The sequence below is a fragment of the Acipenser ruthenus genome, chromosome 27 (genome assembly GCF_902713425.1).
Source record: "Acipenser ruthenus chromosome 27, fAciRut3.2 maternal haplotype, whole genome shotgun sequence".
Taxonomy (NCBI): domain Eukaryota; kingdom Metazoa; phylum Chordata; class Actinopteri; order Acipenseriformes; family Acipenseridae; genus Acipenser; species Acipenser ruthenus.
In genome coordinates, this window is record NC_081215.1 from 18534533 (window position 1) to 18559883 (window position 25351).

Below are 25351 nucleotides of genomic sequence, written 5' to 3' on the forward strand. Positions count from 1 at the left end.
CCTAGGGGATACACTACCCAGGATTCTGCTCTACCTTATCATCTACTGTGGACAGCAGCAAAGCCATAATACATATATTCAATACAGGGACTTTTGGGAATAATTCCAATGACTTGGCCCCCATTTTGTGGTCTGAACCCTATCTACTAATTTACTGGTCTATCTGAACAACTGGAGATATGACTAGGTCCCATTTCTTTGATTATGGCATTCTGTGATGACTCATTCCAAGGCATTGTGGAGTTCTCCCTTTTGAAAATGAACCATGGTTGAACAGAGTTACCGTGACTGGTGTACATCATTTGAGAATAATGGTTTAAACCTTTATATATATATATATATATATATATATATATATATATATATATATATATATATATATTTAAATATATAAGAATATGTTAGGCACTGGCCATTGTATCTAATTACAATACTGGAAAAAATGTTTATGGTTGCTTTTGGATATACAAGAAGCCATTTTGTACCAAACAATCATGAATTAGTAATATTAGAAGTTATTTTCAAAAGGGTTTTTTTAGGTTCCCATTCTCCACTTAATACTTCAACACAAATTCTAAATGCCAATCGATGAAAGAAAACAAGGCTCTCAGAAGACAAGGCTCCCCCATTTTGTCATGGCAACAGAATACGCAATTGAGTACCAAAACTGAGCCTTACTCAATACAATACTAAGGTGCACCCTTTGAATAGGAAGTTCCTTTGTTTGCACAAAATTGTTACTACAATTAATCAGAATGGGGTCAAGCCAGTATGTGCTGATAAAGAAGATGATGAAACTGCATCCCTATGTCTGCCATGTCAAATCAAGCTGCTGTAGAGGTTGCACCATCATGCTGAATATTGGTGACATAATGGCACCAGTTTTATACCTCTGCCACAGAACTCTTTAAAGCTGGCCACTGCTAACATGCAAGTACTTGCATGTCACAGTAGTTGCGAGGGAGCCTGTCCCCTCCCTGCAAGGGAGTTGGTATTAGACAGTGTTTTATGTGCTTTCATACAATAATAGAGGCCTACCTCCTTAACACTAGAGCCTCTGGAGAGTAGGCCTCAAAACCAACAATTGCACTTGAAAAACATGCTGTCACACAAACACTTCAGTCCAGAAGCCTTGGGTCAGGGTTTTCAACCACTACTGAACTATTTTAATGTTTGGGGAAGTAAAGCAAACGAGAAATGTGAAACAATTGCTGTCCTTGCATATGAAGATGCAAGCAAGCAAATTCTCTGTCACCCAACCAGCATGGGGGAGTACTGCTGTTCTGTCAATACATTTATGGAGCCAAAACTTTCTTCTTAGGCATTTTGGTATTTCTTCTGTTTGTGTATTTGTATGTTGATAAATCAGGGTTTCACGTCAGATCCAGACAAGGCAAATCCCTCAAAAACATTTAACTTAAGGTTTTAGGTCTGGTATCACCTGCATGCAATTTTATGTTGGTTGTTTCTGTTAGCTTGAGTAAATACATAGATTAATTATGGCAAAAGAATGACAAATTGCTAAATTTACCATAGATAGATTTATAAAGGGGTGTGATTGTTGCTCTGTGTGTTTGGTATGGGGCAGTCTGAGTTCTCTGGTGTGGCAAATCCCATCAGGTCTACTAAACGGGAGCCGCACAAAAACTCTCCAAAGCACACTCATTTCAGAGATGAGTAAATATGCTGAAGGTTGGAAACCCTGTCCAGCTTAATGACCTGAATAATTGTTAAAAGTAATAATATGCTAATCGAACTGCACTGCCACTGGCTTTCCTAAATCCAATACTTACAGGGGCCCAGTGTCAAAACTCCCCCAAGCAGTGTTGGTGTATCAGGATCAAGAGGATCACAGCAAACTGATGGTCCCATGAATAGGTCTGCTACCAGCTCAGGCCACTGGGGTAATGAGTCAGGCCATCCACCACTTCCAATCTGTATTATGAGTTCAGCGGTCATGTAGGTCATGCTTTGAGCCTCCAGTAACAGTAACTGCCAGTATCATAAACTAAAGGGGAAAGGGAGTGAGACTACCCTGTCAGTCTACAGAGGGCAAACTGACAAAAGCAGTTTGTATTTCTATCACTTCTGCTGAAGGCGTTGTGCTGGATTAGCCAAATAACAAAATATTGAGGTTTAGTTAACGATGAATCGATCACATTTTACTCAACAAGACTCACTCCCCCTACCCCCATCCAAAAAAAAACTAAAAAAAAACTAAATGAAACACTGTCTTGTCTGGTATAAAAAGGGTCTTTTGTGCGATAAAAGCAAGGCAGGTTTCCAAAAGACAGAACTGGGAAAGCAGTGTCAATTATCAGTTACCCTTTTACTAAAATAGCTTGGCTTTGTCTAATACCAATTTCATGCTGGGAGTTTCGATAGTTCTTTTCTTGTACAATTTTTCTTTTTCTGTATTTTTTGGGGAAATGAAATATAAAGCCCTATACATATTTAATATTTTTAAATAATTGACATGGCTTGTCATGTATGCAGGAAATACTGGAGTGGCGCCATTGGGCGTAGTCTTTCCCCCGAACACTGACTCTGTCTGCTGGTACACAGCCTTTGTGCTGCTTCAGTTGTCCAGCATAATGTTAAGTAATTACAATTCTAATGTTATTATGGGAGTATTTTAAAAGTACCTGGTGTTTGGCAATACAATCTGGTAATCATACACACCAATCTAGTGCAAAATGTAACAAGAATTTCTAGAGCATGGGGGAGCATGAAAACAGCTAAAACTACTCCCTTACCCTTTTTCAGATTAGCAGGACAAAGGTGGCACAGAAGGGTCTGCAGCACCCAATTCCCTTTTTTTTTGAGGACACAAAATAACAAATGGTCCTTATCGATCATAATAAGAAGCCGAGCAATTTGGGTAACTAATAATAATAGCAGTAGTATTTGTTGTAGTGCTATATCTGTACATCCATAGATCGGGCGACTAGCCTGTTCCCTGATGCCAAAACGGTCATTGCTGGTGGATTCAGGCTATCTTTTTGGGGTCGTCTTCGTCCTGGCGCTCCACGGCGGACAGGGCAATGAGCATCTGCGCTGCGTAGTAAGTGGCCATGATGATGGCCCGGGAATGTGGCACAGGGAAGCAGAACTTGTTGACGGCAATGGTGAGGTCAGATACCATGAACAGCATGGCCCCCAGGCAGGCTGACAGTTTGGTCCAGGTCCACAGGTCATCGTAGAGCTGCACACCGGCCAGGGCCCGCCAGCCCATGAAGCCAATCAGCGCGATGTAGACCGCCACCAGGTAGGTGAAGGGCCCTGACAAATAGGAGTAGAGAAGCGCATAGCTCAGCCCCGACACCACTCCGATAGACAGGCCCGCGCGGAGGTCCAGAGGCTTCATCCCGAAGGCAGAGGAGTACAGGACGTGGCTGATAGCGAACATTAACAGGCCTGTAAGAGAGAAACAAGCATGTGAGTAACACATGTCCCTCACCAAGGCTCCAAATCCAAAATCAGCTATCAGATAACGAAAAAACATTATGTTTATCAACAGTATGTATAGTACAGAAGAGTATACATTAAGAAATAGCAATGAATAGTTAATGAAAGTGGAAAAAGTAGTATTTAAGACCTAGATGTCAGCAGCAAATGAGGTGTTAGTATCACGGTAAAGTATATTTAAATGACTGCCTTACAGTATGTGGAATACGTTCTCAAGATACACGTGAAGAAGGTGTCATACAGACAGAAGGATGTATAAATACAGCGATACACCTCCATATGATCATCTATGCCCACAATCTACTCCCAAATAATACCAAGTTTCATCAAAATTTAATAAGTGGTTTTCCAGGTATAGTAAATAATATAGTGTGACATACATAAGTACGTGTGTACGTATGTACACATGACTGCCTCACTATATACCCGTTGGCAGGTATTTCATTTCCTGCGGGGGACAGTAAGGGTCCCTGTGATTACTTTAACACACGGATGTCCAACGCAAGTCCCATAGGCTAATTCAGACAGCCAGGGCAGTTTTATCCCCATATCTTCTGGCTCTCACAATAATGCAGCTACTACCTTGGATCCAGGCCCTCAACAAGGGCTAATGGTATTTGAGAATATAAAGCTTAGTTTTGCTTTTAACATTGGCTCCTGTTAATTTGAGTTTGACACCCCTGCTTGTCACAGGAATTCCAATATGAAAATTAATCAGAATATGGTTGCCATGCCATCAAAAAACTTACAAAGACCCCCACTGTTTCCGAAACCCTCCCCTGAGAAAGGTATGTGAACCATAACAAAACACTGGGCAGCTGACTATTCTGAGTGAATTATGCAACATATTTGAATAGTTTTGAACTATGTTCAGGAACAGTAGGTATTTCAGAACATACTTTAGAATATATCCCCTTGTGAAAGTTTACTATGGTATGCCATGTTAAAAGCCTAGCAAAGAGAGGGCTCCCGAGTGGCGCATCCAGTAAAGGCACTCCGTGTGGAGTGCAGGATGCGCCCTATAGTCTGGACGTCGCCGGTTCGAGTCCAGGCTATTCCATTGCCGACCGAGGACAGGAGTTCCCAGGGGGCGGCGCACAATTGGCCAAGCGCAGCCCGGGAGGGAGGGCCATTACAAAGAGTAGTACAGGAATTGTAAAGTACAGGCAACAATGGTACAGCAAATCACAGATAAATGTATATTGTACCAAGTGATTAAATGCATAGTATATGTACTGTATGAGAACAGCACGGTACACTACACATTTACCATGCTAAACCTAGTTAAGGTTTTCAGTTTTGAATACTGCAACATATTTTGAAATATATTCTTAAGTGTAAACGTGGTCCACTTGATTAAAGCTGCCACACAATAGTGTTACATTTTCCACTAAAATATGACTTCTTGGAAGCATACAAAAAATATATCTACAATCAATATATCTCCGAAAAGATGGAGCACTTCAGCACATATTTAAAAACATTTTGCAATATACAAAATGTGCATCTTTCGGAATCACGTGAATCCCTACTGACCATGGACGAAGTAGCCTTGCTCCTGCCAGATCAGGAAGGCGTCTCCCAGCGAAGAGAAGATGAGTCCGGCCAGGATCTTGCGGGCACTGGAGTGGGCACCCAGGAAGCTGAACCCGTGGGCCAGGAGAAAGACCCACAGGCAGAAGATGGGCAGACACTTGATGAGGGCGCTGAACCACGAGGGGCTGGAGGTGGGAAGCCAGAGGACGAAATAGACACATGTGGCCTTGAAGAAAGGTACCAACTTGGGGCCTTCGCACTTCACCTGAAACAAAGCATCATGGGACTCTTTTAATCTTAATGTATTTAGGATTGATGATAAAGAGGAAGAGGGCTGTAAATGTCGTATACACGTCAGAGAATTATGATGTTTGGTTTCTATTTCATTTAAAGCTTCGGATTATAGGTCAATTCAGATTACCTGGGTTCAGATTAGTGAGAGTCTACTGTACACCCATTTCATTTATAGTGCATTTGGACCCATTTATTTGAGAGCTATTAACTTGAATTAATTTGTAATTCTTAATGCTGTATAATAACAGGGCTTGAAATTAACAAAATGTATCTGTGGGAAAAAAAACAACAAACATACAACAAACATGACACTTTCAAGCACATGGATTTCTACCACTGGTAATAATGCCATCTCAGAGAAGAGTCCTGAAAAGTATAAGGCCTTGCACAATCTGCAAAAAACATATATATATATATTTTTTAATATAACTAACTTGAATATGGTTATCCCCTTAATTTTAATTTCCTTATTTTTACCACAATGAAGCCAAAACAGTAGGGAATACATGCCTACATTTTATTACAGTGTTTATTATCATTATTTGTACATCTTATGATAAAAGGTCAGTGAAGCTGTCATTGTGAGGAGGCGCTCAGTGTAAAAAGAGCAGCTGCTGCGGGGGAGTCGGGTGAAGAAACTGGTTCTTACAATACAATTATCAAATAGGCCCAGTATCTTTCAGCACTTACCAGGATGGGAACAAGTACAAAACATGTTTATTATGCTACGGTATCTTGCACTTTGTGAATCTGACTTTAGAGTTCCTGCTGTTAGAATTAATTTAAATGATCTTTTAATTGAAACGGAATTGGCACAGAAGCTATATAATTGGCCTTGGGCCAGTAGCCACACAGAACAGTTGATACAATTCGAATTGTAGAGGCAATTATTTCAGGGTTTGGATGGTGGTTTAATTGGTTCAACTGAACAATTTAGAACAGGGTTGGAAGAAAGACCAGGAGTGGAAGGACCAGCTTTTGACACCCCTGCCCTACAGCGTTGTTCTTAGTGGCATATTTATCTGCTCTCAAAACAGGCACTGTTATTTCCAAAATGTAGGTAGTGAAAGTTGGTGAAAAGTCACAGCAATAGAAGTCCCTGATGCAGTCTGGTTTACCACACAAATATGATTGCCTGGGACTTGATGATCCAGCAGATAGTATTGCACAACATCTCAGGGAGGAAGACTGCAGCTCAGCTGTTATCTGTGTGAATGACAGACAGGTCAGGGCTAGGGGACTGTGGTGCGCTGCAGCAGATTGTGCAACCTCTCTGAAAAACAGCCCTTCAACGCTTAGCAAAGACAAACACCAGACGAGACCAACAACTCCCATGTAAGTCAGGCGCCCCCCTAACAGTGAAAACTGCTTAACAGAATCACTGGTTAAGAATGAACTGCATATTGTAATCAAAACTCAGCATTACCACTTTTTGTTCAATCAATACAAAATCAAGAATAAAATAAGTAGAAACCCTGTTTGTTTTTTTGGCTAATTCCAAAAAAAAAAGCTTTCAGCTCCACTCATCACTGCCTACTGTCTTTAATGTCCTCAATTCCACAAAGCTTTGACAGGCTGTGACACTACAACTCCTATGCCTGTGGGTGTTTGTAAAAGGGTGATGTTACATATGTGGGTTGTCACTGAATAATACTGAGGCAGACAGAGCATTGAGTGTTGACACGCCTCGCAGGCATGCAGATTTAAATAACAACACAGGTGCTGCCACTAGGGTACCAGCAATGGTAGCCCTAGTGTCAGATTTAATAAAGAAAACAAAACAAAGCTAAAAAATAAAAAAAAAGTTTGCCACACAAGGCAAGCACTAGTCCCACTAAAAGGAACGTCCCACTCCAGGAACCTACTCCACACATATACTGACTGGGATCAACATCTCCTAAACTGACCTACTTCTGGGCTCTGGGAGTCCCAGCACCCTCACGGTGACTCCGGCCTCTTCAAACGGCCTTTTCAAGCGGCCTCGGCTGGACAATGCCTCGAGCTGTGGCGCAGACGCCTTTTGAGTTCCGCACAGCCTCCTCGGACACGCCCCCAGCCAATCAGAACCTCCCGATCAGCTCAGCGTCGGGCGAGCCTACCTGCTCAATTAGTTGCTTAGCAACGAGTCTCCTATTGGTCGTCCCTAAAGGCACACATGCACTCAAGAACCAGCGACAGGGTACTCCCTGTCACAGTGTTCCAAAGCACCATCTTCTTCCATAAATCAATAACCAGCTCCCGTGAAGAACAAGCGTCACAAACACTAGCCAAGCGGAACGTCACCTGTTTCAACAGGCCAATCGATTGAAATCATTAGTGTGTCAGGTAGCACCTTTGGTGTGACCGTTTCATTAAAGAAACTCTTGTTTTTTTATTGATTGATGTTCAGGTAAGATAAACACAAAACAAAAGGAGCCAGATTCACAAAGCCCCCCCAAGGGAAAACATCTGTTAATGTTAAAAACAGAAAAACAACAACACTGCACGGGCCCTTGAATTGACACTGAATTATTTATTTGAGTTCTGTTTTTCCAAACCCTAAATGCTAATTGAATTTGACCCGATGGCTATGCGTGATTACTATACTCATTAAGCTGAAACTACTAGTGCTGGCTGATCCATCCGTAGTTAGTAGTGTCGCCAAATAAATAAATTAATTAATAAACAAAAAAGTATAATACGGTCAAGGCCTCTTAAAGAGGTAATTTGCCACGATAAAACTTGATCTCTGGATTCCATCCGTAATGGCATTGATTTTAAGAGAACCAGGACACCTTAGTTAGTTCTTAATCAAGATATTTGCTACACTAAGTTGCATTGTGTTACTGCATGATGGAATAATGTGTTCGGCAAGTCTATGAAATACTGTACATTCTTTGGCGATTCAAAGTGAAATAAACTAATTTTAAAAAGTCTTGTTTATAAGTGTAACAAAGCATAGTGAAGCATAGGTAAGCATTGTAAAGAATAGCGAGGTATGGTAAAGCAAATTAATACACATGGCAAACCAGGGTAAATATGGTAAATGATAGTACAGGAAAGCATGGCAAAACTACAAAAATACCATGCAAAAATACCATGTAAGTGTGATACCAGTGTAGTATAACTCTGAATGTGTTTTTTTTTTAATATTATAAATAATCAAAAGAAAAAGAAACACGATAATAACTATATCTCTGCACTCAGCTACCTGCGCCCTTCTTAAAGAGTGTCAAGTGCAGCTGGACTTGGTCAATGAGCAAGCCTTACCCCCAATCAGTGTGTTCCTTTTGGTTTCACACTGCAACTCTCACCTTCTGTGACTTTTATTTTGAACCACTTTTTAGTTTTAGTTCTGTAAGTGAATGATAAAAATATCTGATATTTTACACACAAGCTGTGTTACTGCTCAAGAAACAGATACTAAAACCAGTGCATGCACATACAGAGGGCCCTCAGATGTGTGCAGTTATAGTAATGCACAGTAGCTGAAAGTGTAACATTAAAAAATAAAAAAGGGGGGGGGGGGGGGGTATCAGATTGCAGACAAAGGCAGAACCAAGGCAGTTTTCATAGTCACCATGTAGAGACAGACAGACATGATCAGCCTCTAATGGTTCCACTATTTTGAATGAAATTCCTAAAAAAAAAATGTCTTTCTTTCCCAAACAACGTTTTTGTTTTACTGATAACATTCTACAAGAAACTTCTATATTGCTGGTGTTTTCAACATGAGCTTTTAAGGCAACAACATTCGGAAATATATATTATATAATATACGGGCACTAGCACTACACCTTACAAAAAAATCAAACTTGATTCCCAATCAGTCAAGCTTAACAAAAACAAACTCCCACGAACAGCTGGTTAAATAACATTGCAAGATCGCATTGTGATAAATACTGTCCTTGCTTTGCCATCTGTACCAATTCTGTCAGCATCGGGTCTTTGGCTTTGGGACCCAGTAAATTCATCTGGTCAACCTGATGGCAGCTTTTTGTTAGTATGTCTCAGTGTACTTGCTGTGCTCCCCATGCTGCCTAGTCAAGAGTGTCCAGGCTGAATCTGTTGACTGGACATTGAACCAACCAAACGAAAAGCTCTACACTAATGACCAGGCCATCTGGAGTGGGCTTATCAAGAATCCAGATCACAAACTCATTATTTGCTTTTAGTTTTCAACCATCGCTTCATGTCTTATGGAAAACAAAAGCAATTACAATGCAGTAAAAGTGAAGTCAATTCTTAAAAACAGACTAGAGTTTATTCATCTAAAATATATCTGGCATTGAAGTGCAGCTAAACTTACAAGTTACAATGCAGAACACACCTGGCCTTGTATACCATTCTCATTACTAACTGTCGCTGCTTATATACACTCACTGGTCATTTTATTAGGCACCCCCTTATCCACTGTTATTGTCTGTGATTGACTTTTGCCACACATTCTCTGGATCTCAACCCAATTCAGTATCTGTGGAATGAACTTGCAGCATTTGTGTCCGTAATCTTCTGATCCTCTGCCTAACTGAAGTAGTTATGGGCAGTACTTCTGATTAATATATCTAATAAAGTGGCAGTGAGTGGATGTTTCAAATTTTTAAGATACTGGGGAGCTCACATGACTTGATACAAATGCACGAAGGGAAAAGTATTAGCTATATATGTAAATTGCAAGAAGCAACTGTAGGCCAGTAGAAATGGTATGGTACCATGCTGTGATGGCACATCTGCATGCTGGTTATTTGACTTTTGAATCACCCACTATATTACAGAATATAGGTCAGGAATGCCACATTCATTAGCAGTGTGAAGGACAAAGTATGTGCTACATATTGAAGGTGTTTTTCTTTTGTTTTTTTGGAAAACCTACCTCTGTGCTGTTTACCAGTTTGCTGTTCTATTAGTTGAAAATTAAGACAGTAAAGACTGCTGTGATAATGCATTACTTTATTATTTTAACTGATACCAATAAATAGGGAGCCTATTCTTTAACTTTAATTTACTGAAAAGCTGTATTAATTTCCCTAGCTAGTGACCTTGCGCTGCAGCAAATGCAAGAACCTGGTACATGACGGTCTCTTTCTGCAGGTCAGCGAGCGGGCGCATGCGTCTCAAAAAAAAATAAACTGTCACATGTTACGTTTCTCTTTTGTTTAAAAACTGATTCGGTTTCTAGAAATAAACGGAGACAAAGGCGTACTTTAACTAAAATGTAAAAAACCCAAATGCCATTTTGCACAGCAGAATCGACCCCATTTTCATCCTATTTCGATAACAAAATAAAAATAATCGCGGATAGTAACGTACGAAACAAATAAATTGATTAACTACTGGTAGTTTGACAGTATCTTGTGTAACAGTTCCTTATTTTAGTTGCCGAAGTAAAACAAAACAAAATACATAACGAAGTTGGCATCTACTGTAATTAATAAATGGCGTGGATTTTGAAACGGACAAAGGCAATTCTGTTTGTTTATACAGACGTGATACTCTTTGCTAAGGATTCATCACAACGTAATCAATACATAAATACATTCATTGTAAAAAGATGATTGCACATGAGAATAATAATAACTCCCAAACACTTCCTTAATGTGTTGTATTTGTTTAGAAATATGCACATTAAATCGGATTATTAGTGAATCAGAAACGTGACATTAACAGGCTTCCTGCAAAACTGGAAATAAACACTGACATGCTTTTTTAAGGATCACGTGTCCGGTGCTTCACTTCATATACAGAATAAATCAGCATCACTGCCCTTGACTCTTGAGGCTTGAAAGATAATATCGCACGTACAATATCATAATGATCAATAAGGGAAAAATAAGAATACTGACAGAATATTATTACAGCAGGAATGTACAGCCCCCAGACATATAACAAACCACATCCTGTATAAAGCTGACACTTAGCAACAACATTAATTTATTCTTACTAAGATTTCATTTTTGAAAGCCGTTAGATTATATATATATATATATATATATATATATATATATATATGACCGCGGTGAAGTTTTTAGAATAAATGATACAGCTGTTGCTATATATATTTGCCAAGCACTGCTTTGTTACTTAAATGTGAAGTATACAGTGAATTAGAAAAACGAACAATACAAACAGCGGAAGCATCGTTAGGACTTACCACGGTGACTGGGGAAACCATTTCTGTTTAGATCTTTGTTTACTCGATCTAAAGGTTTCTTTTAAAAAAAGAGCGAGAGCCCCGTCTACAGCTTTGTTACAAATAAAATAGCAGATTTTTTTTGCAATGCGGATTGTTTTTGTCTCTTTTTAAGAACACGGTGACATCAAAGTGGGCGGCTACACGAGTGACACAATCGTGGGCGGAGATTGAGCGTCCTAGACACTTTTCGGGGCGTGGTTTGGGAATTGGGGAAGGTATTTAGAGGTGTTGACGCCTATTTTGTGGGCGTGGATATAAGACCGCAAGCTATAAATTTGGATAGCTGTCCACGTGAGTTTTGTTTTGAAACGTGTTGGCGCTGTACATTGTTTGTCAGTAGATGGCTCTGTGGTCCTGCATACAAACTGACAATGGTGTCCTTAAATAGTGACACCCTGTGGTTTAAGACAATCAACCTTCAAACGTCTGAATGCACTTATTGGTACCTTGAACTAATTTCCAATGACGTGCATTTCAATGTTTTTTTTGTTTTATTTTGTAATCGCTAATTATTTTATTATTTTCTCCCAACTTGGCATATTCAATTATTAGTCTCATCTCACCAATACCACCCCTGCGCTGACTCGGGAGGGCAAAGACCAACACACGCTGTCTTCCGAAGCGTGTGCCGTCAGATGACCGCTTTTTTTCACACTGCAGACTCACCGTGCCACCTGAGAGCTACAGCGTCGGAGGACAACGCAGCTCTGTGCAGCTTGCAGGCAGGCCCGCAGGCACCCGGCCAGACTACAGGGGTCGCTGGACACCCTGGCCGACCTAAGCTTTACCCCGCCGTCCCCCCTCCCAAAAGTTTTGCCTCCTTTGGATTTATCACAGCTCCTCATAACATGTCCATACATGCATTGGCTTTTTGCGTGATCTTTTGACACTCAAAACTACTCAATACCTGAAGACTGTCTTCCTTACAGTTATGGATGTCTATTTTCTTACAAAAGACCATCAAAATGCTTAAAGTGGGGAAAAAAAATGACTGGCAGTGGAAAGGTTCCAATTGTACTGTACAGGATATTCAAATATGGAGCCATACAATGTAACACATGTACTATAGACATGTTCCTGTAATGATACTTCAGTAAATTGTTTTTCATCTGCACACATTGTGTTGTAAAATATTCCGTCTGATTTTCATTTTCAGAATTAGCAGCGATGGGCCATTCAAGAACAGTGCCGGTGAGATTTTACATTTTATAAAGCAACACTTGAGTGCCACTTAGACCAGCTATAAGCTAGGTATCCATTCCTTCAGAAGTTCCCATCCTTACCATAGACATCTGATATTTATTAGATATCTTTGGTCTAAATTTAGAACTTCCGCAAGCTCGTGAGTCCACATTAAACTGGCTGCAAGTAAGTTGACCTCCTGTTAATATGTCCACTTACCAATGCATGACCTCGTTTCTATACAGTTACAGTGCTACTCCTTACTGTGTAAAAAGAACTGCTGTGGATGGCATACAAGCAAGAAGGCAGGCGGTTGTACTGAAAAACACTCCTCAGGCGCCGCTGATGTTTTGTTTATTGCTTCATGCTTTGTAAAACAAACATGTTTTACACGTTAGGTTCCGTGTTGCTTGCATTATCTTAGTTTTGTTGAACCATTTTGGTTTATATATTAAACAGACTTGGAAAAATAGTATAGGCCAACTCCTTGTTCACTGGTGCCATCTGGTGGACGAATCATCTTACTACAAGTTCCTGAGATTAAAGTATGTATTATCTTCCTTTTTGACATACCATTACAATACTGTGTGTAGCCACTATGTTTCAGGCTTTTAAACTCCCATCCAAATGCATTCTGGCAAGTGTTGTCCTTTCATTGCAATAAAACTTTGATTTTCTTAATCATAAATTATTGAGAGTATCATAATCCGGGTATGTCAAACTGAGATATTAACATGTAAGGTACATAGGCCTACAGTGGATGTCGCTCGAATACTACCAGCTCTAATTTTGTTTTTAGCCTACAACAGTATGCTACTTACACATAAGATACTTGATATTGCTTTGTTGGAAAAGTTCATTCCAGCAGTGTGGAGTAGTGGTTAGGGCTCTGGACTCTTGACCAGAGGGTTTGGGTTCAATCCCAGGTGGGGGACATTGCTGCTGTACCCTTGAGCAAGGTATTTTACCTAGATTGCTTCAGTAAAAACCCAACTGTATAAATGGGTAATTGTATGTAAAAATAATGTGATATCTTGTAACAACTGTAAATTGCCCTGGATAAGGGCGTCTGCTAAGAAATAAATAATAATAATTCCAATTTTTAATATTTAATAATACTAGTTAGCAACACCACAGATATCTAATTCCGGTTGAGGCTAGTTATTATTATTATTATTATTATTATTATTATTATTATTATTATTATTTATTTCTTAGCAGACGCCCTTATCCAGGGCGACTTACAATCGTAAGCAGATACATTTCAAGTGTTACAATACAAGTAATACAATAAGAGCAAGAAATACAATAACTTTTGTTCAAGCAAAGTACAAGTGTGACAAACCACAATTCAATAACACAGCAGATAACAGTGATAGTTACATCAGGATATGATTAAATAGTGATAGTTACATCAGGATGTGATTAAATACAAAGTACTACAGGTTAAACACTTGGCAGATTACAGTATTCTGAAGTACAGGATTAAATGCAGTAAAATAGGGGGCAGATAAGAGCAAAATAAAGCACATTTACATGAAGGGTGATAGTGTCCCAGGATACAAACAGAGGAGTTCTACAGGTGCTCTTTGAAGAGGTGAGTCTTGAGGAGGCGCCGGAATGTGGTCAGGGACTGGGCAGTCCTGATCCAATAAGAGTAAAGGATCTAGAGGAGGGACGAGGGTATGGTTTCAACTGAGGGTACATAAATCGCTGGCATCACAACAGTCCCTTTCTTAAGTCCTTTCTTCTATAAAAACTACACCAAACCACCTGCTACTGTACTACAGCAGCAAACACGTGTTATGTGACCTAGGGATGGCAGTGTCTTGTGCTCCAGTACGACTTCAGGAAGTTGACGTGTCTAAACTCGCTCCTCCTCCAGATTTTCAGGCAACAGTACGTGGAAAAGGATGTCTGAGAGAGCATCACAGAAAATATTCAGTGTATAACATTTATTTGAAAAAAAAAAAAGTTCCATACGTCAAACTTAAATAGAACAAATGAATGCATCAGGTTGCGTTATTTGGTAAATGTCCTTTGAAAAAAAGGCTTTTCCCCCCTCGACCAGGTGAATTAAAAAAAAAAAAAGGTATAGGTCTACTGTTTTATTTACAATTAGAAATGGCATACGATGAAGCAATATACAGAAAAAAAAATAGCTGGAAATAAATAACAATAAAATGTACCGTAATTTGTTCTCAAAAAGACTTGTTAACCCATTCACTAGCTAAATTAATAAAGACACAGACTGTAGGGTATCTTTTACATGGGCTTTTAAATAAAGTAATTGTTTTGGGAACAATTCTCAAGCACCTTTGTCTTTTAATGCAGCGAAACGCCTAGCAGGAGACGGAAATGACACACAAATCCGTTGACGTTCTAACCAGAGTGCGACGGGGATATCCCGGAGAGAGAACACATCGTTAGAGTCTCTAGTAATTTCTTTCAGTGTTGGGGAGCTTTTATTTTATTTTATTTAAACAGCACCGAAACCAGGGTTCTCTCTGCTTCGCTGAGTGCTTGCTGTTTGTTTCTGCTGTTGTTACTGTCATTTTCCCAGTTTTCTGGGGTTTTTTTGTGCGTGTTGGTGTGCCGGAGCGAGGTTGTGTTGCTCGGGGACTCGGTGGGGTTAGTTATTATTATTTTTTTGTTTTCTTCTCTCGCCGCTGTTGGACTTCACTGAGCAAGGAAAACTGACCATGGATTTCAACACTATCCTGTCCATGGCGTCTGAAAACCAGGGTCTGAGCAGCTTACCGGTAAGAAAAAAACTTCCATTAAACGTTTGACACGAATATACTGTTACTTAGGTTTCATGGTAAGTTACTTGTTATACTAATTAATTGTTGCAAAAAAAAGTACTTAAAAAAATTGACACATTTACGTTAATTTTGCCATGTTAACATTATTCACTTAGTACGAGACTTCAGCAGGAGCACATTTTAAAGTGTTACAACTACCGTTTACACAAATGGCAGTATGTTACGCTTGGAAAGCCATGTAAGCATTGTGAATAAAACACCATTATAATGAACTGTTCCTTGGTAGAAGAAGATGCCTCATCATTTATGCAGTGTATTATGCCCCTGTCCTGTAATATTATTTGTATTGGGCAAGGTAATATTATTTATATTGAGCAAGGTACTTTACCTAGATTGCTCCAGTAAAAACCCAAATGTACAGATGGGTAATTGTATGTAAAAATAATGTGTAAAAAATGTAATTATATGTAAAAAATAATGTGATGTCTTGTAACAATTGTAAGTCGCCCTGGATAAGGGCGTCTGCTAATAAATAAATAATAGTAATGCCCCTGTCCTGCTCTTTGAACCTATCCCCAAGGGTGCAGGATAAGTAAGTAACACTTCAACTGAGAATCATGATAGCGCTTATTGCAGGAAGTAAATGCTTGTGCAACGAGCCTCCTCTGATGTCTAATGTTTGACTAACAGGCTTTGTTTTTAGTCAAAAGATTCTACAACTTAAAAGGGAGATACTTTTTAGTATGCTTTCCTAAATCGTATGCGGAGCATGGGTGGCCTAACTGGATTCGTTGTACAGATTTGTTTTGGCGAGATTAGAAAAATCACTTCTTTTTAAAGATTTTCATTGTACTTTTTATGTTTTCTATTTTAGCCCTGTAAGTGCGTGTTTTTGTTATAAGCATTGATAATTCTTATTCTAACCATTTTTTTAACAGATTACTTCCTCTACTTTACCACAGAATGTTGCTAACCAGTGGTGATGAAGAGTCTTTCACTACCTGCCTGCCTATGGGTGTTTTAAAGGCTCTTAAGTTCAGTGTTAATTGGCTTAACTTTATGGCCCCTACAGTACAGTAGAGTGCTGCCATTCAAACAGCCTGAAACATAAACAAAACCTGGCATTACAGCTGTTTGTTTTAGGACTGCTGACTGATTCAACAAGGAATCAAAACTGCAAACCAAGCTCATTTTCTGTGCTGCTATCACTTGGTTCTATACAGCTGCACATAACTGTCTTATCTGTCCTAAGCCAAGGATAGGCTATCACCTGTTGTGCTTAAAGTCTCTGCACTTCAATACAGTATAGTGCTACAGTGAAGTAATTTTGGGAGTGCAAGAACATACAGACACACAAACACAGAGTAGAACCTCATTCATCCGAGACTTAAGTTATCTCTGGCTCCCTGATGAGTTTTATCTCTGAAATGCAGTATGTTATTGGCAATGTATAATGCCTGCGTTGCGCGCACACACACACACATTTACCGCCAAATTGGACAACAGTAACCATGTGATATTTCTAGCTGCTAGACACACGACTTAGTTAATAGGAAAATTGTGAGCTTTGATAGGCTGAATAGCTTATTCCCATGATAAAATGTAGCTTTGTAGTATTTTTTATTTGTGTTTATTATTTTTGGTAACAGGGTTGGCAGTGTATCGCATTTTGAAAAGATGTTGCTAGGAGTAACACTGTCAATGTAAACTAATTATAACATCTTCAGGAAACACTAATTTTGGTTTACAGAACTAGTTTTTGTATTTTGTTCATGATTTCTAGTCACACGCAATGACACCTAATTTATCCACGGATTTCACACATCAGTGGACCTATGTCCACCAGGCACGCAGATAAACACTATGTGTGTGTGTGTGTGTGTGTGTGTGTGTAATATATATATATATATATATATATATATATATATATATATATATATATATATATATATATATATATATATATATATATATATATATATTAATGTGTGTGTGTGTTTTTAATTTGGTCACACAGCACTTTCGGGTGTGCTACAATCTATACCAAATTCTGCAACCGTGTGCGTGTGCATTTTCAAATGATTCTTTTATTTTTGCAGGCAAAGCGATACAGCCTGTCGGTGGGACCCCCAAAAAAGGACCCGAAAGTCAAAGGTGTGCATTCTGCAGCAGTGCAAGCCTTCCTGAAGAAGCAGCAGAATGAGAACAAAAAAAAAGGTACAGCACCTTGCGAACAGAGCAGATAGGCTCCTATAGTTTCTTATTTTAGCCGGTTCCAAGAAGTTTGTTTTAGGGATGTGCATTTTGGTAAATTTTTATGAACGTTTAAATGCTGTGCAGTGTCGGCATTTAAACCATATCTACATACACACAACACACACACTCTTTTTATATTACATTCAGATGTATGCCGACAGCCTGGTTAATATTTTCTAAGCAAAGAAACCCTAAATAAGCAAATAACATTTTAACATCGCAAAGCCTTAACTACAAAGTAATGTCCTCTTCAATCAATCAAACAATGGTTGTAATTAAAGTTGTCAGTGGAGATAGGACTATATACATATTCATTTCATTTTTTTTTTTTTTTAATCTAGATGAAGAGTGATATTTTGAGATTATATAATATTGAGAAATTAATATTACGATTTAATATGACAGGTTTCATTGTCTCTTGCGATATTTCTCTAATTTCACTAATTCTCTGCCATCCATTCAAACTTGCTGAACAGGGTTGTGCCCCAACTGTGCCAAATGCAATCTCTGATCACCTTTTCATTTGTTTCTCGACAGTGATAGAAAGCAAGCGAAAGAAGGAGGAGCTGCTTGCCAAGCGAGTGGAGATGAAGTCTGACCGGAAAGCACGCGCCATGGCGTCTCGGACCAAGGACAATTTCAGAGGCTACGACGGTGTCCCCATTGTGGAGCCAACTAAGAAGAGGCGTTCGAAGCAGGAGATGGCAGAGGAAAGACAGCGAAATGCAGAAGGGTGTGAGCGCAACGGGACAGGTGATGAGGAGGATTATTGTGAATACTCACAAACTGAGTCAGAGTACGAGGATGATGAGGAAGAGACGGACAGAATGACAGCAAGAATGCCTGACAGAACGGCAGCGCGAGAGCCTGAAAAAGCCTCCAAGAAGCCTAATGCAGCCAAGCCTGCACCTCCCCCCATGAACTTTGCAGAACTCCTGAAGCTGGCGCAAAAGAAGCAGTTTGAACCAGTGGAGCTGAAATCCACAAAGAAGACTGAAGAAAAGCTAAGGACTGCAGAGGAACTGAAGGAGATGGAGTTCCTGGAGCGAAAGAATAAGAAATACATCCGGGAGACGGGAAGGGAAGGGAAGCCTGAGAGAGACAGCAGGTCCCAGGTTGTCTCCAGCTCTTCAAAGAAGAGTTTGCCAGACAAGGATGTAAGAAGCAGAAAGTTGCTGTCGTCTAAAAGTTATGCTGAGAAGCTCCCTCCCAACGACATGGTGAGCAAGAAACCAAAGCCGCCTTCATCCAGTGAAAGACCTCACAGTTCTTCTACTGCCAAGCAATCTCAGGGTGATAGACACAGACCTGGACTGGTTGGGTCCAGCAAAAGCTCCTCAGGTGCCAGTATTGTCAAAAACTCTTTAAAACAGAGCTCCAGCTCTCATTCCTCTGCCAAAGCTTCCTCCCCCAGGCCTTCCTCAAGTGGGGGTCAGAGGTCCTCTACCAGCAGTGACCTTAACCAGAAGAAAGGAAACTTTCCACCTTCTGGAAAGATGGGTGGTGCTCATGTGCGACCTGGGATCAGTTCCAGCTCTGCCTCAGTGCGACCAGGAAGCTCAGGTCAGGGCCGACCAGCAAGTGCTGGTCAGGTCAGACCCACAAGCGCAAATGGTCCTACAAAATCAGGAAGCTCAGGGCCTCCGCGACCTGGAAGTGGTGCACAAGCACGACCAGGAAGTAGTGGTCCTGGCCATCCTGGAAATGGTATGCGGGACCGACCTCGGAATGGTGAGCCAGGGAAACCTGGAAAAAATCCTCAAGCCCGACCTGGAAGTAGTGGACCAGGGCGACCTGACGGTAATCCGCAAGGCAGACCTGGAGTTAGTGGCCAAGTGCGACCTGGAAGTTATCCAAAGGCCCGACCAGGAAGTAGTGGTTCTGGCCAACCTGGAAATGGTATGCAGGACCGACCTCGGAATGGTGAGCCAGGGAGACCTGGAAACAATCCTCAAGCCCGACCTGGAAGTAGTGGACCAGGCCGACCTGACGGTAATCCGCAAGGCAGACCTGGAGTTAGTGGCCAAGTGCGACCTGGAAGTTATCCACAGGCCCGACCAGGAAATAGTGGTCCTGGCCAACCTGGAAATGGTATGCGGGACCGACCTCGGAATGGTGAGCCAGGGAGACCTGGAAACAATCCTCAAGCGCGATCTGGAAGTAGTGGACAAATGAGACCTGGAGGCGTGGCACCTGGCCGACCTGGAGGCGTGGCACCTGCTCGACCTGGAAGCACTATGGGCTCTGGCCCAGGGAGGCCCCAATGCACTGTGGTGTCAGAAACCATTTCAACCAAGGACTTTGTACCCACCAATGGGGTTAGGCCACCTAGACCCCATCCAGGTCACAGGCCCATGATGAGGCCTCCAGGTATCTATTTTATTTCTATTTTATTTATTTATTTTTAGATTGTGTCGTTGTTTTGACACCTGCATCTCACGATGGTGCCAATTTGCAGTACAGTATTCCCAAAGTCCCTTCTGGTAGAAAAAAATAATAATTCTAAAAATGATGCACCATTCTGTTTCACTATTTTGTATTCAGTGTTGGTGAATTTCAGCAGATCACCCATTGATGGAAGAGGGCTGCAAGTTAGAAATGGGAAATAATTATTGCTAGTGATATCACCAGCAGTGGAGATTGCAGAGAAGCCTGTACAGTACTTGCGTATCATACTGTGGGTGTGGGTCATGTTGATGGCTCTTAGTCGGAGTATGAAAAAGTTTAAGCTTTATGTATTTGATTAAATTTATTGATGAGCTCTAAAGTACAGGATTAAATGCAGTAAAATAGGGAGCAGATAAGAACAAGTAAAGTGCATTTAAGGAAGAGTGATAAGTGTCCAGAGGGAAAAGTAGTTCTACAGTTGCTGTCTGAAGAGGTGAGTCTTGAGGAGATGCCGGAAGGTGGTCAGGGACTGAGCAGTCCTGACATCCGTAGGAAGGTCATTCCACCACTGCGGGGCGAAGGTGGAGAAGGAGCGGGCTCTGGAGGAAGGGGAGCGTAGAGGAGGTACAGCCAGTCTTCTAGTGCAGGCGGAGCGGAGAGGTCGAGTGGGGGTGTAGGGAGAGATGAGGGTCTGGAGGTAGCTGGGTGCAGTCTGTTCAAAGGCATCTGTAGATAAGTAATTAACTAGACTGTCACTGCTGAAATGCAGTGCTTGTGCTGGTGTGGGGTATCAACAGAGAGTACATGGCGTTTCATTTGTTGCATTGCTAAATTGGCTGGAATAGTTGCCTATTGTGATTTTTCTTTGTACCTATGGCACAGAGACCGTGACCTGGCTTGTATAACGTTAAACTCTATGAAATATGTGCTTTATCTGTAGTGTCTCATTTGATGTATTGGCGTTTCCTGTGAAATTTTATCTGATTTTAATAATCAGTAGTGCATGTAATATAAACCAACATGAACATTTATTGTAAAATTTGAAAGTCATTGTAAAACCTTTAAAAAGTGTTAACTTTTAATAGGCGTTTAAATTGAGTCTCGAGAGTTCTGCTACTTAAATGATGTTTGCCTTTGCCAGGTCCCCCACTGCCCCCCATCACCTCCAGCTACAAACGGAAATTTGACGATGATGATGAGGACGAGTATGATTCTGAAATGGAGGACTTTATCGATGACGAGGGGGGAGATCAAGATGAAATCTCAAAACATATCCGGGAAATCTTTGGATACGACCGATCGAAGTAAGAAAAATAGTGAAATGGTAGAGGTACATTATTGTATGCAATTAAAGGATCCCAATGGTTTCAAAAATTGCTCGATGTTCAATTTAGGTTCCCTTTGAGATGATTTGGATGTTGGAAATTCAGGTTTTCTTGTGAAATACCAGCACCAGAAGAACTCCATTCATGAATCCTCCCACAGCTTTCATTTTGTACCTTCTATCAGTCTTCTATTAACCCTGTCTGGACCAAGCATTTTTCAGTTGGATGGTCCCCCAGGACCAGGTGCTTTTTGGCTGTTGTTGACTGTTCCTATAAAAATTCACTAAAAATCATTTTTTTACAGTAGCATCTTGCAAATGGTGTCCTTTTTTTCAGAACACGCTGGGGAACATTATAAAGTACTTTATACAAACTTTTCCCTTTTTTTTTTTTCAACACTGTCTCGTTTTTTTTTTGTTTAAGTCATTTTTATGATGTATTCTGTTTAGAGATACATGTGTAAAAACACATTATTCTATGACCAGAGGGATCTTGCAATACTTCCTGAAAGTTTTGTTGAAAAACATTGATGTTTGGGCAGATTACAAGACATTTTCACCTGAGTGATTGCAATGACATAATACACGTTTATTCTCAGGGTCTTTTAATGGACAATACTCTCTTTATTTTCTTAAAATAAATATATAATATAAATAAAATAAGTTACTCACTTCATTATTATCAGTAATAAAGAAAAACATTATCAATAATAAAGAAAAAAAAATGTACCCATACATTTAGTTCATGAAATAGTATATGCTTATCCACCCGTTTCTAGATATGTATAAATGTTGTAAAAGCATATATATTAAAACACATGAGACAGAATAAATGTTCTAATATAATTATAACTCCAATACATCAGATTTACTGTGTTTCCCCTTTCTTTATTCGCTCTAAACAAGTTCCTGTGATGTTTTGTTTCTGCTTTTGTCTCTGCCTGGCTGCTATAAACTGTCTCCGCCCTTTAGACACTCAATGCCCCTCTCAGTGACTATCAGGAAGTGAACGTCAGTCCCTTCCCTATCCGTTGATGTGTGTTTCAAACCTGTACTGCAAAGTATGGTGGCCCTGTAAGTCATCAAAACGAAGTGCTTTTTTTCGTGTTTACACGATTGCTGTCCTAGAAGCCCACTTCAGTATGATCATGTTAACACGATTCTGGTCCTTAAAGGGTTAACCTGCCTATAAAATATCTTGATGTATTCCTCCCTTTTTTTCAGATATAAAGATGAAAGTGACTATGCCTTGCGTTACATGGAAAGTAGTTGGAAAGACCAGCAAAAGGAGGAGGCTCGGAGGTAAGTGTACTGTAGGGTTTAATAAAAACTTAGTTATTGCCTTTGTAAAGTTGTCCTTGCCCTTAGGCTAACATGTGGATGAGCAGCCAGAGATTCATATTGATAAGCCAAGTGCACACACAAGCACCCTTCCAGTAGTATGCCCTGCAGTTCATAAGGCTTTATTACTGCGCCCCACTTTGCCTTGAAATTTGTGTTCAAATCCAACCACATTGTTAATTTGCTTTCTTCGTGTTTTGATCTTCGACCGAGCTTAGTTAACATTGTTACCAATATGCATTGAAGAAGTTTTAGCAGTGAAACTACTGAACTGTATTCGTACTGAACAATTGAAAAGTTTGCCCTCCATTCTTCTTAAAGGGTCAAGCTGGTCAGTACTTGTAAAGTTGTAATTTTCAGTACTGAAGTATATTACCCTGGCATTAAACTTTACTTGATTTGAAGATGAATTAAATATTTCTCAGATAACTAAGTTAATGTTGGAAAAGATTGTATTAACCCCAGATGAATACAGTTGGATAATGTCTGTTTGTTGATAAAAAGTTGAATTTTATGCTTTGTTGATCTAAGACATCGAGGACCATAACAACACAGCAATGTGTTTCAGGCTGAATCAGCAATTTCTTTAGAGAAAGGACGTGCCGTGACATTGATTCATGCATCACCTGTGAAGTAAATTCTAACACAGATTTATGTTTTAAACAACTGCATGAATTCAACTGTAGATGGAGACAAGACAGTATTGACTGCAGATGTCTTTATTAATTAGTTTATTTATAGATTGTTATCCCCATCTAAGTTTATTAATTGGAACCACAAATTTATTCAAAATATTTAGTGAATGCATAATATAGAGCAACAGATTACAATCAAGTACAAAATCAATTAACACCTTAATTCAAATGTTTAAGTAACGTTTTAATATACATAAGTTTTTAGATACATTAGAGTTACATACATATTCACACCTTAGATGAAAATTTAGGGCCTATATGTGAAGACCTACTAGGGGTGTGGTGATACAACTTCACGTCCCAATGTAAAATGTTTATGGGCTATTAAATGGGTGTATTTTATTTAGGGTTTTATCCAGTATTGCCTTCTTTCTACCCTCAACGTGAATTTAAAGGGTATTTAATGTTAAAGGGAACAGAATTTCACCAATAAATACTGTCCCCTTTTTCTAAGTTTAGATTGAAAATTAAACAAAACCTTAAAATCTGGACCCCTAGTTAAGGTTGTTTCCACCACACCCTTGTATACATCCAATCCTGATTTTCACTACCATTTTTGGATAGTATAAGGGTTTGTTTAACAGCATTGGCACTAGCTTTAATTGCCTTGTTGTTTCCCTCCCCCTTTGGTAGCTTGAAACTAGCCGTACTTGAGGACCAGGAAGAGATGCGAAGAGAAGAGGAGGAACTAAAGAGAAAAGCCAAGAAACAAAAAACGAGATAACATCGTTTATTGGAACTGGGCTCCCCAACTCCCCAAGCACTTAGCCACTGATCACCTTAACAAGCCGTGTATTTTTTTCTTCTTCTACTTTTAGTTTGCGTTTGGGTATGAAGGAGGATGAGGAGGAGTTGCGATTGGAGGAGGAGATGAAAAAAAAGGCGGCGATGAAAGCAAAACGAAGGAAACTGTAAAAGGCAGTCAGAATCCACCCCCACTGACTGCCTGCTGTTACAATAACTTTTTATCTGTGGCTAATCTCTGAGAACTGAAATCCAAGACCTAATCAGATTTACACTAAGGGGCAGAGGATCACTTCTGCGCTGGTCAAAAGCAACAGAAAAATAGCCAGCTACAATCAGGGTTTTCTACAAGCGGCCTACTAGACGTGGCACTGCTTCATTTCTTAGCTGGATAGCGGCTGCATCGCAATTTCTTTTTGGTACAGAAGAAAAGCTGTAGTGTTCAGATCAGCAATCCTTTGTAGTGTTCTTTTTTTATTATTGAAATTCAAACTGAGAAGAATATATTACGATGCCATTTAAGAGGATTTTTTCTTTCCTGGTTTAAAAAAAAAAAAGTGTTGAGTATCACAGTGGTAAGTTTCAATTATTTAGTGAGTTTATTTTACTGTGTTTAATATTCTTGCAAATCCCCAAAGGCACTACCAGCCTACCATGCCTACCATATAGTAATATATATCCTCCATCTTTTCATAAAAGCGGTACAAAATCTTGCAGCGGGTGAGACTGATTGCAAAACCTTCTCTCATAATAAATTATTAACAAACCATGCTAAATAAAACATCCATCAAAGCAGCAGTGGATCATACAGTACATATCTTTTGACTGACTTCATCATGCGCTATAATCTGTTCAATGGCAGAAACCATCAGCCAACATGCAGGTGTTCAGTTCTCTCAGGTAAATGACTAAAGGCAATTTTTAGTTATTTGAAATGCTGTGCCTTATTCACAAAAGAATGTTATTTTAAGTCAAAGTTTATGGTCCTGCCATAGCTATACTTTATAACGACTATGGCACCGCCGTAATTTTAATTTAATACAGTTAAATTTAAGCTTTCAGTTCAACGTATGATATTTAAGTTCAATGCGTAAAGACTACACATGAAAATTTTGCTGCACAGCGTTAGCATGTTACCAAGTTTCTTGTACTTTGTTGGTTCTTGGCGTCTCAATGGTCAATTATG

At 39.8% G+C, this 25351-nt stretch overlaps 2 protein-coding genes across 3 annotated transcripts; one reads left to right on the forward strand and one right to left on the reverse strand.

Moving 5' to 3' along the window:
• Positions 1 to 351: 351 nt before the first annotated feature.
• LOC117432164 (lysoplasmalogenase-like protein TMEM86A) lies at positions 352 to 11603 on the reverse strand. Its single transcript, XM_034053691.3, has 3 exons — positions 11429 to 11603; positions 5005 to 5269; positions 352 to 3417 (listed from the first exon to the last, which is right to left on the reverse strand). The coding sequence occupies exons 1-3, from the start codon at positions 11447 to 11449 to the stop codon at positions 2990 to 2992; spliced, it is 714 nt and encodes a 237-aa protein (XP_033909582.1). The 5' UTR covers positions 11450 to 11603; the 3' UTR covers positions 352 to 2989.
• Positions 11604 to 14502: 2899 nt separating this feature from the next.
• On the forward strand, positions 14503 to 24960 carry spty2d1 (SPT2 chromatin protein domain containing 1). Of its 2 annotated transcripts, none has more exons than XM_059002498.1 (6): positions 14503 to 15414; positions 17517 to 17634; positions 18211 to 20043; positions 21203 to 21365; positions 22610 to 22687; positions 24055 to 24225. In XM_059002498.1, the coding sequence occupies exons 1-6, from the start codon at positions 15355 to 15357 to the stop codon at positions 24143 to 24145; spliced, it is 2343 nt and encodes a 780-aa protein (XP_058858481.1). In that variant the 5' UTR covers positions 14503 to 15354; the 3' UTR covers positions 24146 to 24225. The 2 variants fall into 2 exon arrangements, with proteins under 2 accessions (XP_058858481.1, XP_058858480.1); XM_059002497.1 differs by lacking the exon at positions 24055 to 24225 and adding an exon at positions 24240 to 24960 and having other exon boundaries at positions 14508 to 15414.
• Positions 24961 to 25351: the final 391 nt, after the last annotated feature.